The 16989-nt window shown below is 52.1% G+C and overlaps 1 protein-coding gene across 2 annotated transcripts in view; it reads left to right on the top strand.

Moving 5' to 3' along the window:
* PAX5 (paired box 5) overlaps positions 1–16989 on the top strand; it is a 187754-nt gene that overhangs the window by 143395 nt on the left and 27370 nt on the right. For both annotated transcript variants that reach the window (XM_042913784.1, XM_042913782.1), the window contains one exon: positions 3313–3414. In XM_042913784.1, the coding sequence (XP_042769718.1) occupies positions 3313–3414 (102 nt within the window). The remainder of the gene's footprint in view (positions 1–3312; positions 3415–16989) is intronic.

The following is a 16989-nucleotide window of genomic DNA, read 5'->3' as shown; positions in this document are numbered from 1 at the left end:
GGTGGGATGTGGACCTCATGAGGCTTGGCCCCCATGCACTACCTGCACAGGAGGCCTCCTGTCAGGATAATGCCCTCTTTTTTTTTTTTTTTTAATGTTTATTTATTTTTGAGAGAAGGAGCATGAGCAGGAGAGGTGCAGAGAGAGAGGGGGGACAGAAGGTCCAAAGTGGGCTCTGTGCTGACAGCAGAGAGCCTGCTGTGGGACTTGAACTCATGAACCATGAGATCATGACCTGAGCCGAAGTCAGACGCTTAACTGACTGAGCCACACAGGCGCCCCAGCGCCCACTGTCTTTCAAGAGGCAGATTTGGCCTCCCTCTGATGTGGTCTTGGCTCCTATCCCTACACATATATCCACAAAATCTGTGTAGCTGAATTTTCTTTTGCATGATAGAGCCAATAAGCAATGGTGACAGTGTGCCGAAGGCAAGGCTCAGCCTGGGTGTCCCAGCTGAGAGATACCTGGAGCCTCTGGACTCGTGGTCAGAAGCATAGCAGGTGTATGTGTATGGCAGTGAAGTGGAGTGGCTAAATGTGTGACCTCTGACATTGGGCCACTTGGCTTCAAATCCTGGTCCTTACTGTGCAACCTTGAACAAAGTACTTGCCCTTTCTCTGTCTCATTATCCAGTGAAATGGGAGAAGTATCAGCACCTTACCTTTTAGGGTTGCTGAGGGTTAAATGAGCTAATGATTTCAGAGACTGAGAACAGGGACTGGTATGTATGTATGTATGTATGTATTTTTTTTTAATGTTTATTTACTATTAAGAGAGAGAGCACAAGTGGGGGAGGGGCGGAGAGAGAGACACACACAGAATCCGAAGTAGGCTCCAGGCTCTGAGCTGTCAGCACAGAGCCTGACGTGGGGCTCGAACCCACAGACTGCAAGATCATGACCTGAGTCAAAGTCGGACGCTTAACTGACTGAGCCACCCAGGCGCCCCTAGAGACTGGCATTCATAATTTCAATGTAAATGTTTATGGTTTGTTGACATCATCGGGGGCAGGGGGCATGAGCCTGGGGGTGGTGCTGGGGACCAGAGCTCCACACCCATCGGAACAGCCCAGCCATGGCTGCTTTCTCTATATGTCTCACTGTCTGGCCCCTGGCATTTTGATCTTGTACCAACTAGTCTGACACTTATGGTCACTCCTCTTCCTTTGCAGCAGCCCTCGGGTCACCAAGTCTCCGTGACAGTGTGGAGAGGGCTCTGTGTTGGGTGTGAGTGCTCTTCCCACCCCCACCACGATGTTGCTTAAGGTAGAGGAGGGTCCTGGGTTGATGTTAGGAAATGTGGGCTGAGGTCCCTGCTCTGCCATCTGCTCCCTGTGGAACCTGAGCCATTTGCCCCCCACCCACCGTGGGTCTCAGCTTTTCCATCTGCAGAATGGCAACAGGGGTTGGTCAAGAAGAGCTTCAAGGGCCCTCCCTTCACTGATTCTTGACCACAAATGGAGGGACTGTTCTAGGCTCCAGAGAGCTCTGCTGCTCCAACAGGACCTCTTCCTTCATTCACTTAACAAATATTTCTTTCTAACCTCGTTTGATTAATGAGACAGTAGATTTTTGCAGGCCTATGCCATCCGACCTTAGCGCACAAAGACCTTAGCGACTTGACCCTGGAGCTTACACTCTAGAGAGAGGAGCTGCCATAGAGGGCTGTGGGTGCTGGGTTTGAGGAGGATGAGATGGGAAGGTATAAGAGGGCAGGTGGGGGGACCTCCTTAAATCACTTTGTAAACGGTCAGTTCTGCCAATTCCAGTTTTCTGTTTAATGTCAGCTCTTGTGGGGAGTCATGTGTGCAGTTCATTTGCTCCCCTTACAATGCCTCATACAACGAGACATGAGCAGTGCTTGTCACAAGCTAGGATGCCCAGTCCAAAGCCAGGGTGGTGGCGAGCAGAGGAAAGGGGCAGCCACATGCCTGGTGTTCCATAAGGTTCTGGAAGGTAAGCAGAACCCTGTGAAATGAGGCAGCCTCTGGCTGCTGGCTGGACAGTCTTTGAATGACTGGCACTAGAAAGGCTGTTGGTTTATCTGGGGAACATTCACGGCTCATACCATGTGCTGGCTTGGATTCTTTGGGGAGTGTTGGGAGTGATTCTTTGGTCCCTCCCCTTGGGCCACCTGCTAATGGGGCTGAACTCAGAGCCATCTACTTGTGGTAGAGCCTGCACCATCCTGCTGGGCCCCAGGGGAGGGTCCTGGTACCTGGTCTGGCTCTTCATGGTCAGGAGCCCCCACCCAGTCTTCAGCGTCCACATTCAGAGGAGGTCAAGGCTCCACTTTCCCTCCCTTGTCCCAAGGCTACCTCATTTCCCACCTGCTTCCCGGGATGGCTAAGGCCAGTGCATCTCCTTCTTTCCAGGAGCAACCTACTTCCACCCACTAGGGTGGGGTTTTGTCCTCAGGGCCCAACACATATAACCACAGAACAGTCTGATCGCCCAAGATCCGGGGTACTGCCTTACGCATGAACACCTTGTCACGTTCACGTAACTGGCAATGCCTGAAAGGGCTGTGGCTCTTTTTCCCTAAGTGGCAGGCGCACCTCAGTGGCACCTCCCTCGCCGAGTTCTGCTGCCTGCGGTTTCTTCTGCATCGCGTGAAATCCAGCACATTTGCACACCATTCATTCTGCATTTACTCAGGGCCCACCAGGCACCAACCTCTGTGGTGCATGAATGCCCTGCCACCCGGGAGCTGGTAGCCTGCAAAGGGAGAGGAGCACAGAGGGTCTGCCTGCAACAGCCGAGGCCTGAGTCTCCACGTCCCGGGCCCGGAACAGTGTCTGGTGTGAGGAAGTACATTTCCTGCACCTTTGTTGAGTGACTGACTAGCTGGAGGCCGAAGGAGGAATTCAGTCAGGGGTCTGAGGAGGAGCAGGAGGAGGAGGGAGGTGTTTGAGATGGGCTTTGAAGGTGGGCGGTGTTGGGTTGCCCGCGGTTGGAGGAGAGGGTGCTTCGTGCTGAGGCACAGCAGAAGCAAAGGTGCGGAGGGGGAGAAGTCCAAGTGCTACTCTAGCTCTTGCAAAGTGAGCTGGCCTGAGCTCCATTTTCCCAGGGAAGCAGCAGAGCTGGCCCGGGTTCCTGCTGAGTGGAGCCAGGGTGGCTGGAGGGGTGTGCGTGTGTGCGTGTGTGCGTGTGTGCATGTGTGTGTGTGCATGCATGAGTGATGGGGGGGGGTGCCGCACGCTGGCGTTCAGCGCCCAGACGTGACAAATGTGCAGATGTCCCAGGAGCTGTGGACATGAGCGGCTGGCCACGGAGACACTCACCCCGTGATTTGTTGCTTTGATTCCTCAGGCCGTGACTTGGCGAGCACGACCCTCCCCGGGTACCCTCCGCACGTCCCCCCCGCCGGACAAGGCAGCTACTCAGCACCGACGCTGACAGGGATGGTGCCTGGTGAGTTTGCACTGTCGGCGTCTCCACAGCAGGCAGCGGATGGGGTTTCGGGGGGGGGCATCCCCCCAAACAGCCTGGGTGACCTCTGCGCTTCTGAGAAGTGGACCTGAATAAATCAGGCAGAGGTCTGCGCTCTCAGCCTCTTTCTCTGCAACTGGGCCTTCGGTGGGGCCAGCGGTGAACTCAGGAGAAGCAAGAGGAGCCTTGACTGTCACTCACACAGTCCCTTGTTGGCCACACAGATAGCCTGAACAGAAGGGTGCAGGACCTGGCCAAAGGTTGACCAGTCAGTGCTCAGTAGGGATCCTCCTCCATCCTCCCCCACCCAATTTAAATGACTCAAACGCCAGGAGACCCCATCCCCAGGCGCTCCCAGCAGCCTGACTCCTTGGGGTTGAGGACCATGTGCTCAGCACAGACAGGATGTTGGCTGATGGGTTTGTCACTTGATTCTAAGCTGAATACCCTGTGGCCACTGAAACCTTATCCCCTCGGGCCAGCAATGTGTCAGTTTCTTTAAAGACATTGGCAAGGAGGCCACTGCGTCTCCTCTTGTAGAAAGGTATGGGGAAGGACAGCACATCATCACGGTGCTGGCTGGCTGTGTACTAAAGGGCATGAGCATAGTAGGGAAACCCAAAGTATCATTTTTTGAAAAATGTTTTAAAAAATCAGGGGAAAAATCAGGACAGGGTTGGATGTTGTGACGCTTCTTTTAAGTCTCTTTTTCTGAGTCATTTACCTGGTGCCTGAGCCCCTCCTTCTAGCCCACCCTAGTGGTCCGGCCCAAATAGCCCCATGCCTCTCCCAGCCTCTTCCCCAGCCCATGTCACGGGCATGTGCACCCTGGGCCCGAGGACTGGTGGGGGATGTGGACAGAACTTGAATGTGAGATCAGATGTTCACATCTGCGTGTGAAGCCCCGTAGGATGATGAGTGAGGCTAGGGGTGGGAAGGGAGGTGGGGCAGATCAGCGCCTGGCCAGGCTTCTCCACTCAGCCAGGTCCTGGCACGGATACCAAGGAATTCCAGAGTTCTGAATTCACTCTTGGCCTTCCAGGTTGCTACAGAGATGTATTTAACAAGGTAGGAGGACAGAGCATATTTCATTTAACGGTTTGTTAGCTTGATTTATGACTTTTAAATATGAGACATATGGGAAATGGCCTTTGTGTGGGCCCTTGCCCTGGGCCTTGCCAGTGCCAGGGAGGCCTGCCAGGTTCACACCTGCGAGAAGCCTCTGTCTTTCTGCTGTGAGGAGGGGCCCACAGCCCCTCAGAGCATAGGGAAGTGCTGTGCATGAGGCGGACAGAGGCGGTGGGACCCAAACTCTTGCCCAGCCCCACTCTCAGGAGATGGAGCCCAAGTCCTCTCTGCTAACGGCCCCTCATACTTAACATGGCACTTTATAAAAGGCAAAATGCTTTCCCAGGAACCTTTTATTGTTCCAGCCCTGTGAAGTGGGCTGGGTAGGAATCGAATCCCCATTTTCCAAAAGGGGAAGCAGAGACTTAGAGCGGTTAGGGAACTGCCCAGGGCCAAATAGCTTACAGGTGGGAGGGTTTGGGTCTGGGTCTTTGCCCCCCGGTTCAGCACTCCTTCCTCTGTCCCGTGCTCCTCTGTGTGCTCTGGTTCCATCAACACAAGCTTCTCACTGATGGCAGACGGGGAGGCAGCCGCCCCAGGCCCTCTCCTGAGGACACGTTGGCAGGTAAGGCTGAAGCCTCCCAGCCGGCCTCACTGGCTCCCCACTGCAGACCCCAAAGAGGCCAAGTTCAGAGAAGCAGTTGAGCTTTCTTGAGTCTATCCAAACAGAGCTGTCCCCCCGGCCCCTGTGATTCCTCTAGACCTAATTACTAGGCTCAAGATCCAAATGGGCACGGACCTGGCAGAGACCCCCGTGGGAACCGATGGCGGTTCCTCACCTATTAAGAGCAGCAGCAGGAGTCACAGGCCTGAGCAAAGGCACAGTCTAACCAAACCTGCTGGCAGCAGCTGGACAGGTACCATCAGAGGCTTGGCCTGCTGGCGTGGTTTCCTGGCACAGAGGGAGGGTGCACAATGTGGAGGGAGGAACACAAACATTCTGGCAGGAAGCCCCAGGTCTGCCTCCTCCTCTCTCCCTTTCTTCTCCTTATGCTTTTTCTTCTCATACACCCCCCAGCACTCATTCATTTTCAGACCCAGTGTCAGGGCTGGGACTCCACGCTCAGTGGGCACGATCCTTAGTTCTTTTTCCTCAATGTCCAAACTATGGCACACCTTTGGAGCTCTGTTTCCAACATGACTGCCAAACCTTTTTTTTTTTTTTTTTTTTGAGAGACAGAGAGAGAGGCAGGGGGTGAACACATGTAGGAGCAGGGTAGAAGCAGAGAGAGAGAGAGAGGGAGAGAATCCCAGGCAGGTCCCATGCTCAGCATAGAGCCCAATGTAAGGCTCAATCTTACGACTGTGAGATCATGACCTGAGCCAAAATCAAGAGTTGGATGCTTAACTGACTGAGCCACCCATGCACCCCACCAAATCCGTTTTTTGAGTGGCTTCATGGGCGCTGGCTCACATGCATGGTGTTTGCTGAACTGCTCTCAGGGCTGGCACAAAGAGAGCTCACCTTACAGGAGAGTAGGTCTTAGGCCTGCCATTCAGGCATCACACAATCTGTCCTCAACTTGCCTTTCTGGTCAAGTCTCCCAGCCTGTCCTCTCTTTGACCTCCCACTGGTTCCTAGCATGCCTCACATACTTATTAGTCAGTGTCACTCTTTGACCTTGGTTTAGACTACTTCCTGCCTCCACCTGTCAGGATCCAGCTTTACCCTTCAGAGCCAAGCGGAAACATCACCTGCCCCATGAAACCTTCCAGCGTGGCCGTCCCCTGGGGGATAATGCTGGATGCTTGGCTTTGTTATGCCTCATAGCCCAGCACATTTGTGGCCTTGTCAGCTATGCGACTGGATGGTGGGCTCATAAAGTCCAGGCCCTCTGCCTTGTCTTCTGTACCCCTCACAGTCCCTGGCACATAATAGGCCCGTTTGTGTGTGGTGGCTGAGGGAGGGAGGCAGAGAAAATTAATACTAAACCGTGTATCAGTTCCTGTGACGAGTCAGCAAACCTTGGCTTAAAACAACAGAAATGGATGGTCCCACAGTCTTGGAGCTCAGGGCTGTGCTCCCTCTGGAGGCTTTATGGAAGGATCCATTCATGTGGTGCTCCTTGGAGCCCTGGTGCTCCTTGGCCTGTGGCCACCTCACTCCACCTTCACATCTCCCTCTCCCTTGGAAGGACACACGTGACTGCATTTAGGGCCTAACTGGGTAACCCAGGGTACTCTTCCCATTTTAAAGTCCTTAATCATATTTACAAAGGGAACCCCCCACTCCTCCTTTTTGTCCATGTAAGTAACATTCACAGGTTCCAGGGATTAGGGCATGAATACACCACAACCTGTTTGAGGATTTCAACTTTGTATTTGTCCAGATTTCAAATTCGTAATCTCTTGGACTTCTGAATCTGGGAGGCATTCATTTGATTGTGGCAGTGCTGAAGTTGGTGCCATGTCATAGGCCCCCAGGGGGCATGTCGGTACTGTTTGTTTCTCCAAACTGAGCAAGGCTTTAGAAGATTTTTTTTTTTTAACATTTGGAGAGAGATTGAGGGAGAGAGAGAGAAGAGGTGACTGAGTGGCTCAATTGGTTAAGCATCTGACTCTTTATGCTCGCATGGTTCGTGAGTTTGAGCCCCTCATTGGGCTCTGCTGTGACAGCTCAGAGCCTGCTTGGGACTGTCTCCAATCCTCCTCTCCCAAAATAAATATTAAAAAAAAAAAAGGAGATTGTTTATCCTGCTTTTGTCTGAGGCTGTAACATGGCAACGGGCTGTTTCACTCTATGGAACTGTCCTCCTGCCTCGCCTAGCAGTGAATCCAGAGGGAGACCAGAAATCTTCTGAATTGTTTTTTCCATTCTAGGTTTTAGGAAATTTGGCTGCCACCTCTTCTTTTTAAGGGAAGACTTTCATGTGGAAGGTTTGCTTTTAGGACACAGTGAGGAGGGACTGCCTCCAGAGTACATTTGGGCAATTGACCTCGTGGCCCTGAAGAAAGTCAGCATTGCATTTTTCTGTAAATTCCAGCTTGTGGGCTTGGACTCTGTTGCAATCCTGCTTCTGCCATCAGAGTGTCGTCTGACATTTCTGGCTTCGGGGTACCCCCATGTCTGCAAAACGGGGCTTCTTGATATTCTCCGGTATTTGGAGATTCAGTTTCTGCAGGTCTGCAAAATCTGTACCGCCCTTTGTTGATCCCCTACATTGAATAAAGCAAAGAGGGCACATATCAGCTTAGAACGGAAACAGTTCAGTTTCATCAAGTCCTAGCAAATGCCAGAAGTTTTGCCCCAAAGATTCCACAGTGTCCTGATGGGTATAACTAGTTGATTCCTGCCTGGAGATATTTATACAACCTAACAGATATCGATCGACATGGCATTTGAAACCCTTAAATTTTCTAGGCCAGGTGAGAAAGAAGGGTGTTCGCTGCCCTTTGGTTCCAGTGAGTCTCAACAGCAAGGGAATGGGTTTTTAGAGGAACCGGTAAGGGATGGCCCCCATGTACGGCCCCGTTTTGGAGCTATAGGCCAGAGTGCCCAGAAATCCTGACCACGTCCTGTTTGCCTTCCTTGGGCTGCAATAGACAAGAAGCCGATTGGAGGTGTTAGAAGGCGCATGGCAGGTTCCTCCCGTCCTGGGCACTCTCCTTGCCATGGATAGGCGTACAGTGTTTCTTAGGTGCTTTTCAGTGAAATCGCCCAATTCGCTGATGCCTTTTATTTTCATGAGGAAGGAGGGGAGGGTGGATGGAACGGGAACCTGAGGCCAGTGCAGAGGTCTGGAACAACAGTGAGAGGTGGGCAGGCATAGTGCCTGGTGGACTGGGGCGAGGGGATGAGGTGCAGGTGCAGCTTCCTCTCAGCCCTCTCTGCCGCTGTCACTGGACCGGGCATTTCACCTCCTCCGAGGGGCCTTCCCCGTAACAAATGCACATGACTTTCCTGTTTCTAGTGTAATGAGTACCACAAAGAATATGATGTATACATTCACCATCTTACAGTTCTGGAGGTCAGAAGTCCAAAATGGGTCTCAACGGGCAAAAGTCAAGGCATCTGCAGGGCTGTGTTCCTCCAGGAGGCTCTGGGGGAGAATCGTTTCCTTGCCTTTTCCAGCGTGCAGATGCTACCTGCACTCCTTGCCTCGTGGCCACAGTGCCCCATCTTCAAAGCTGGCGACGCTGAGCCAAATCTTCATGGTGACGCCGTCTTCCTGCTTCTCTCTCCAGCCTCCCTCTTCCACTTGTAAGGACTCGTGGGATTTTATTGGACCCACCTGGATAATCCAGGGCACTCCCCTGATCTTCAGCCAGCTATTTAGCAATCCTCCTTTGGTATCTAACTTTCCATGTTCCCAGGTTCCAGGGATTAGGATGCAGACCTCTTTGGTGGGGGGGGGGGCATCATTCTGCCTACCACACCATCTAAACCAGGAACCCCATCACTCCTGTCACAAAGCATCGTGTTCCTTTCATTCGTCATACTAAGCACAGTTGAAGGAATTTAATTAGTGGTTTACTCCTTCCTCATCTGCTTTCCCCTCAGGTCTGTGCAGTTTACAGGGGTTGTGTGGTACCCAAAGCTATGTCATTTTGTTCACTGCTGTGTCCCAGTTCCTGGCAGAGTGCCTGACCCGTGGTAGCACTCAGGGAATAGTAGTTGAAATATAAAGCGGGGGGGGGAGGGGGGGGGGTTTGGGCTGCGCTGCCAGTGAGAGCTCAACCCACTGCCAGAGCATTTGTAGCCAAAGATGCTGGGGCAGCCACGTGGTGAAGCAGGGAGGCTGCGTGGTTAAGAGCATGGACTCTGGAGCCAGACTGCCCATTGTTTTGTTTTGTTTTTAAGTTTTTTAATGTTTCTTTATTTTTGAGAGAGAGAGAGAGTGAGAGCGAGCAGGAGATAGGCAGAGAGAGAGAGGGAGACACAGAATCTGAAGCAGGCTCCAGGCTCTGAGCTGTGAAGCACAGAGCCCGATGCGGGGCTCGAACTCACGAACCGTGAGATCATGACCTGAGCCCAAGTTAGATGCTTAGAGCCACCCAGGCACCCCCAGGTTGCCTAGTTTTGAATCACCATCCTGTTTCTCACTAGCTGTGTGACTTGGGGCAAGTTACATAACTTCTTCATGCCCTGGTTTCCTCCTCATCTGTAAAATGGGGTGATGGGAATAAGAGTGAGCATTAAATGATGTAATGCATGTAAACACTGTTATTGGATTTTTGCCTGGTACATATTAAGTGCCATGCAAGTGTTGATGATGATGATGATGATTGTTGTTTATACAGGGGCTGAGCTGGGTGTGGCAGTGAGAGGAGACACCTAGCTAGCATGCCTAAAGTTGGCCTGACTTGGGCTGACATCAGATTGAGGGCTCTCCAGCAGAGTTCATGGCCCAATGGAGCCCATGGATCAGTTGGAGAACAAAAGAGAATCCAGTCACAGACAAGAGTGTTGTCAAGCAGGGGTGGGGGCAGACCCTGAATGCTGCCACCTTGGAGAAAACAGAAAGACACCTGGGGGTGGTTCAGTTGAGAAAGGTGTCCTGCTGAAGGGAGCCCTTAGGCTGGGCTGTGACAAGTGTATCCTTGGCCATCTGAGCAGGAGGGCAGGGGCATTGGGGGTGGGGCAGGGTTGAGCCCAGTGGCTGGAGTGGGTTCACGTGTGTGGAGCATGGCACAGCTACCCCGGTAAATGAGTAAATAAAGTTGGCAGGAAGGAGAGCTGGTTGAGGAGGAGGATGCTGGTGACCAGCGAGATTAGGACTCAAGTTTTCGACTTTTAGAGGCCAAGCAGATATCCAGGCAAGGTCCTCTGCGGGTGTCAAAGCAGGTCAGGAACACCAGGGCCAAGACCTGGTCCAGAGAGAGACAGAGAGAGAGTTCCCCAAGAAAAGTGAGGACTACCATGGAAGGAGGGTGGCTTCACCACTGACTATCTATGTGACTACGTACAAGCCCCATGACCTGAGTCTGCCTTGCCTGCTGTTTTCGAGAATCATTTGAAATGATGGTTGTAGTGTTACCGAAACACCAGCCATATGAGGCAGGAGAGTAGGGGAGGAGGGCTTCTTTTCCCTATCTGTAGCAAGCCCCTCCCTGACTTTGAGCCTCCACTGCTGGGCAGGCCTGCTCTCTGGAAGCCAAGGTTTGGGGGAGGGGGGGCCCAGCACCAGGCAGGGAGGCAAAAGCCTGGATGGTGGCCAGAGTCAGCCAGGAACTCGCTGTGTGATCTGACATGACATTTCCACTTTCTGGGCCTCATTTGGCACGTGGGCCACGGGTAAAATACACTGCACAATTCTGTAAGTCATGGCTGGGACCATGAATGGGAGCCAGAGGGATCCCTTTTCAGCCTTGTATGAAGACCCTTCCCCAGAATTAGAACTGAAGATAGGCACATGGGCAGGTTTGGGAGAGAAGGGGCTAGCAGAAGCCAGCAAGGATCTGGTGGAGGGACTGGAGCATCAAGGTGGGGGGTTGGACCAGTGCCCCCCAAGGCCTAAGTATCAGGCTCGGAGAGTGCTTGCTCAGAGAATGAATGGCCTTGGGCCTTAGCTCTTACTTCTCCCTCACCAGGGCTTCTGGTGGTCCTGTGGCCTGGGTACTTTTGAAGCTCCCTCCACACCTTTCAAAGCTCACCTTGGGCTCCCCATCGCCCACCTGTTGCTCCTTCCTGACTCTTTACTGCCCTCTAGTGGCCTCTAGTCACTCTACCACACCAGGAACTGACTGGGGGTGGAGGGTGAGGGGTGGAGGGTGGGAGGGGAATACCAGGCACAACCAGTGTGAAACAACAGCCGGCTAGTCATTTGTTCATTCTTCAAACGTTTCCTGGAAGTGCCAGTCTAGGCTAGGTGTGGTGTTGCAGACACAGTCCCTGCCTTCAGGGAGTTCACAGACTAGTTGGGGAGACAGATATAAAAAGTCATCCCTGCATGCTGTGTCAGGAGCTAAAATGTAGGAATATGCTGAGGAAATGCAAAGGAGGGTGCTGCTGAATTTGCTGGGGCCATGGGGCCAGGTGGGGGAAATCAGGGAAGGCTTCCCAGAGGAGGCCACTTGGGCTGGACCTTGAAAGGTAATTTTGCAGTCTGAGAAATTGAAAGGGTGTTGTAGGGTGGGGGACGAGTGCGTGAGAAGACAGAAGGACCAGAGAGCATGGGCATCCATGCAGGAGCTGGGTGTGACCAAGACTTTGGGGTGCTGGCAGGGACAAGCAGGAAGGACAGGCCGAGCTGAATGAAGAAGGGCCTCTTCCAGCACCCAGACGTCAACCCCCTGGAAACCTGGAGTGCATGACAGAGTGCAGCCAGCAGCCTTGACAGATGGCAGGCTCTGCTCAGGCCTATCTGGATAGGAGTCAGGGTGAGGCGGCTGTGCCCTCACAGAACGGAGCATTGAGGGGTCTGGAGTGGTCTGATCTGGACAGTCTAGCTAGCTAGCTCCTGGGAACCCTGCGTTGAAGTGATGCTGGGATTGGGGAGAAACTGATACCCAGTGTGAGCCTAATGATCTCTTTGTTGTATTGGGGAAAGAAGAATTGCAAAATCAAAGACTCAGATGGAAAACATGCCAGAAGCATGAAGGTCTTTTTGGAATTTCACAGATCTGGGTTCTGATTCCAGCTTCCAAGTACTCACGGTGTGACCTTGGGACATGGCCTTGGGGCTTCCTTGGCTCTCTTAAAACCGGAGGCGGTGGGTGGGGAGATTAGATAAGATGCTCTCTAAGGGCCTTTCTGGTCGGCCATTCAAGGGCTTCTAAGTCTGTGACATCCCTGCCTGCCGGTATCACCTCCCAGCTGGACCGGAAGCCTGGCTGAGCACCGCCACCTCTGTTCTAAGTGGGCAGCAAATGCTTCCGAGTTCCCCTCAGGACTGGGTCTGTGATGTGACAAGGCGGTGGCCCTGGGCTATCATGTGTCATTTGATAATGACTTCCAAGGGGTAGAGCTGAAGGAAGGGGGCCTCGGGATGTGCCAATCCTATTCACCCACAGGGAATCCTTGTCTCCACAGGGAAGGTCCTCCCCTAACACAAAGACTAGCCTTCAGGGCCTCCACACCCTGGGATGGGTTCTTACAGACTTTAGAATCTAGAATTTTAGGGCAAATTTTAGAAGCAGCAAAGGCCACCGTGATTTGTTCCATCTTTAAAAAAAAACTTTTTTAATGTTTATTTAGTTTTGAGAGAGAGACAGAGACAGAGACAGAGTGCAGGTGGGGGAGGGGCAGGAGAGAGAGAGAAGGAGACACAGAATCTGAAGCAGGCTCCAGGCTCTAAGCTGTCAGGACAGAGCCTGACGCAGGGCTTGAACTCACATACTGCGAGATCATGACCTGAGCCAAAGTCCGATGCCTGACTGAGCCACCCAGGTGCCCCTTGTTCCATCTCAACAGAGTGTCCTTTTGGGGATCATGGGAGGAGGCGGAGGGAACACATCACAGGCGTTTCTCACATAGCCCATGACAGGAACAGGTGAGAAATCCAATCCTAGCTAGGGAGGAGGGCCCTGCCCAGAGCCAGGAGCTCACTGGCTGCCTAGGAAATGTCCAGCACTGGGAGCTTGGAGCAAGAGGTGGGGACATCTCACCTCCTGCGGCTACTCTGTCTCGTGCACTTGTTACCTTTACCCCCACTCTGCTCCTTCTGATGGCGGTTACTGAGAGGCAGTCATGAGTACAGGACACCATATGTCTGGGCTCCTGACTTCCAGTTTCCCCCTCATGTGCCTCATGTGTTTTTTAAACAAACAAGCAAACAAAAAACTGGATTATGATGCCTTTTTAGGAAATCGGGGAATACGATCAGGATTGGCTTTAGAAGAAATGGAGTGTTTGGAGGGCATCTGAGCAGTGGGTGGCATTTCCTGCCCTAAGAGGTTGGGTTCCCAGGCTGGTGCAGAAACAGTGCAGGTGCAAAGCCCTAGAGTGTGAGTGTCCTGAGGAGAATGGGCGGCCTCCCTGGGCCTGGGGACTTCATCCTCCTAAATCCTGGTGGCTGAATCAGATTCTAGGAGATACACCCTCAGGATTGGACAAGGGCTGCTGCTCACGTAGGCACAGGCCCTTGGAGAGCAGCGACAGGGGGTCATCCTGAGCACCTGGCCCACAGGAAGTGGCAGCGCAGCCTGCCTCGAGCCCCTGGGATTTTAAGCCACTCTGTTCCACTGCCTCCCAGTATCACTTCTTGCCTGAAGGTCCGAGAGGGCTGGGTGACAGTTCTCTCTGGTTAAGTGGTTGAGTCCTGGTTAGGGGCAAATGAGGAAAAGGTGCTTTGGACCTGGCTCAGCTGGGTGGGCAAGGGAGAGGCCTCTTGGAAGGGCTCCCCATGAAGGAGCCAGCGCCCCACGGTGGCCAGGGCTCAGACAAGCCCCCTAGCCGTCTAGCCATTTGAACCTCAGCTAACTTCTTCCAGCTAACTTTCCTTTTAGTTTTTATGACATTATCTGTGAGTGTACCTTAGCCCCAATCAGACTTAAACTCCTGAAGGAGATTGACATCCTAGCCGGGACTTCCACGGGACAGTAATAGGGGATGGCATGGTCCCCGAGAGGTCCCGGACTAAAAGCTTAAGAGTTTTTCGGGAATTTACAATAATATGAGACCTGACCCAAACTGTTTTTGCCTCTGAAACTCAAAAATGAAGCTGGGAAACTGGCATTAATAAATGTTAAGTTTAGTGTCTACAACTTATAACATTATGTTAACTTCATTAACTATTACATTTAGTGCTCATAAAAATTTCATGACATTTGAAAATAATTTTTAAGTTAGATTTTCTCACTTTGCAAGAATTCCCTACTCCGTGTCTTGATTGCTGAGAAATCGTAGCCACCCATAGATTAGATAAATGACTGTGGCCAAATAATTTCCAAGACGGAATTATAAAAGTAAGCCTTTCTTATTTTTACTGAAAAGTATCATCATTGTGGTACCTTTATGTGTGAAGTGCCGTAAGGTGGGTTGGAGACATGCTTCCATAGGAAGGTACGTGGTCGGGAAGAAGAGGCATGAGACACCCTGGTTTCCTGTTGAGCCGTATTGAACATAAAAATTAATAGTGGGGCCTTGAGCTGATCAAGTTGAGCTGGTGCCAGCAGCCATCCATCCATCCATCCATCCATGCATCCTTTTTTCTTTCCTCCCCCATCCCTCTCTGCCTCCCTTCCAACATTTATTGACTATCTGCACATCCCAAGCATGAGCCTAGGGATATAGAGGTGAAATCCATGACCGTTGTCCATGAAAAGCTCTTAGTCTACAGCACAGATGGGCAAGTCAGTAAGGGTCTAGGGGGACGAATGTGGTAACAGGTAAACTCAGGGACTCTGGGAGCACAGAGAAGGGGGGTACAGCCTAGACTGGGGATGTCAGGCATGGAGGGCTCCAGAATTTTTCTGTAGGAGGGTTGGAGTGGGGAGGGCATGTCTGAAGCTGCTTTTGCAGAGTTTGGCTAAAACTGTGAAATACTGTCCACATCAAAGAACGAAAGAGGCTAGAGGTGTAGCTAACCCTGGGTCAGGAGAGGGATCTAGGAAGAGATGAGTCTCTGGCTTGGCTTGTCACTGGGGATGAAGCATATGTTAGCCAATGGAATGTGGAGTGAGGAGGGAGAAAATGAATGGGTTGCAGGTGGGGGACGGTAAGGACAAAAGGTATGCTCTGCCTCTACACATGCTAGAGTCCTTCCCCCAAACCAGACTGAATCTGCTGGGAGTTATCTGTGTTTTCCTCCCTTTGATTTGCTGGAATCTGCAGCCCACAGCTACAAGACCTCATCAGCTGTCAGCCCTTAGCTGGCTTGACCACCCTCTCCAAGTCTGTGAGTCACTCCACCTGGGACTTCTCTCCGGAAGAGAGAAGTTCTCTCCAGAACTTCTGGACAGTGCTCTGAGCCTTCGGGGGCAGGGAGAGCCAGTAGGCCTTGGCTTCTGCCCTCCAAAAGACTTCTTAATGAGGCCGAATTGCTTATGTCCATAATCTAATTTCCACCAGCAAGCCTTCCCGCCAGCCTGCGCGGTGGTATAAAAGGAGCCCTATCTGTTATCCCTAGTTGCAGTTTGAAAGCACCTTGTGAGGTTGGAGTGTTTAGGCCCACTTCAGAGGCATGCTAGCTGAGTTCAGAGAGGTAGCATGCCTTGCCAGGAGTGCACAGCCAACAGGGGAGCGTCTGGGCCTGGAAACTGGCACTCATGTCTCAAGTTCACCCAGCTCCTGGTGCCCATGGAGAGTGAGAAGGAATGGGCTCTGGGCCCTGGAGACAGTCGTGGTTTTCCTGGTGGTCCGTCAGGGCTGTGGATGGCCTTTCTGACCCAGAGACCTTTTTATGGTCCAGATGAGGCTCTTCCCAGCTGGGACACCAGGGAACCACACTTCAGATTCCAGTACATTCCCTCTACTCCCCACCTTCCCCTGTGCATGTTTGACCTGTCCTCCTAGACCCCAAATCTAACTCTCTGTCTTATAGGAAGCCTGCTACCACCACCCCCCCACACACACCCCCGGGCCTCATCTCTCCCTTGAGCATACCCCAGGGTACTGCCCATGGTCTACCTCGTCAGAGCTGTGGTGACTGAGTGCTCTCATATCCTGGTTGCTCCTCTTGGAATCCTCCACCTACGTGGTCCCTGAACACAGTAGGCGCTCGATGGATATGAGTGGAATTCATTTGAATTGGGCACATGCCCCTCCCTACCGTGTCCGACCCAGAGTCAGGGGCTTAGGGCCCAAATGTGTGTAATTAAACAGGGCTTCAGCTTGACTTCCATGCCCCCACTCTTTCTTCCAATATTTGCTCTGGCTTCTCGCTGGAAGACGCCGAGACAATGGCCCTTGTTACCCTCTGTTTGAGTTATTTATTTTTTTCACTTTTCCCTCCTTCCCCTCTCAGGGGACTCGCCTCTCGCCCTCATCCCTCATGTTTTCCCTTTCACTTGACTGTCACTCTCATTGTCCTCCCGGGGCCAGGAACGCGGGGTGACAGGCAAGGGGAGCCCAACCGGGCCAGGGAGGCTGGAAATATAGTCATTAAGGGGACCCGCGAAGCCCAGATGTCCTCCCTGAATGCGGGTAATTTGTTTTTAATGAAAAACCACGCGGTGACCCTGAACAAATGAATTTTCTTTATAAGGAGTCTATGTGCAACGACACACATAAAGGACCCAGATCAGGGAGACTTAGATCCAGGGTTGGAAAAAAGAGAGAAAGAAAGAGGGAAGGAGCGGAAAAGAGAGCAAGAGAGATGAAAGAGGGAGGAAGGGAAATTCTAAAATGACAACTGTGTTATCATGTCCTTTTGTCTAAAGAGCAATCCCAGGTCACAAATGCCTTGGGCATTGTCCTGCCAGAGCAGGATGCATGACAGTTGTGGCCATTTTGAGGTCTTGTTCACAACAATGCAAAGAATACGAATCACCATCTGGACGGATCTTTACAATTTACAAGCCTCTTTCGTGCATCATCTCAAAGGATCC

This window comes from Panthera leo, chromosome D4, assembly GCF_018350215.1.
Source record: "Panthera leo isolate Ple1 chromosome D4, P.leo_Ple1_pat1.1, whole genome shotgun sequence".
Taxonomy (NCBI): Eukaryota; Metazoa; Chordata; class Mammalia; order Carnivora; family Felidae; genus Panthera; species Panthera leo.
This window is presented reverse-complemented; position numbering and strand designations above follow the sequence as displayed.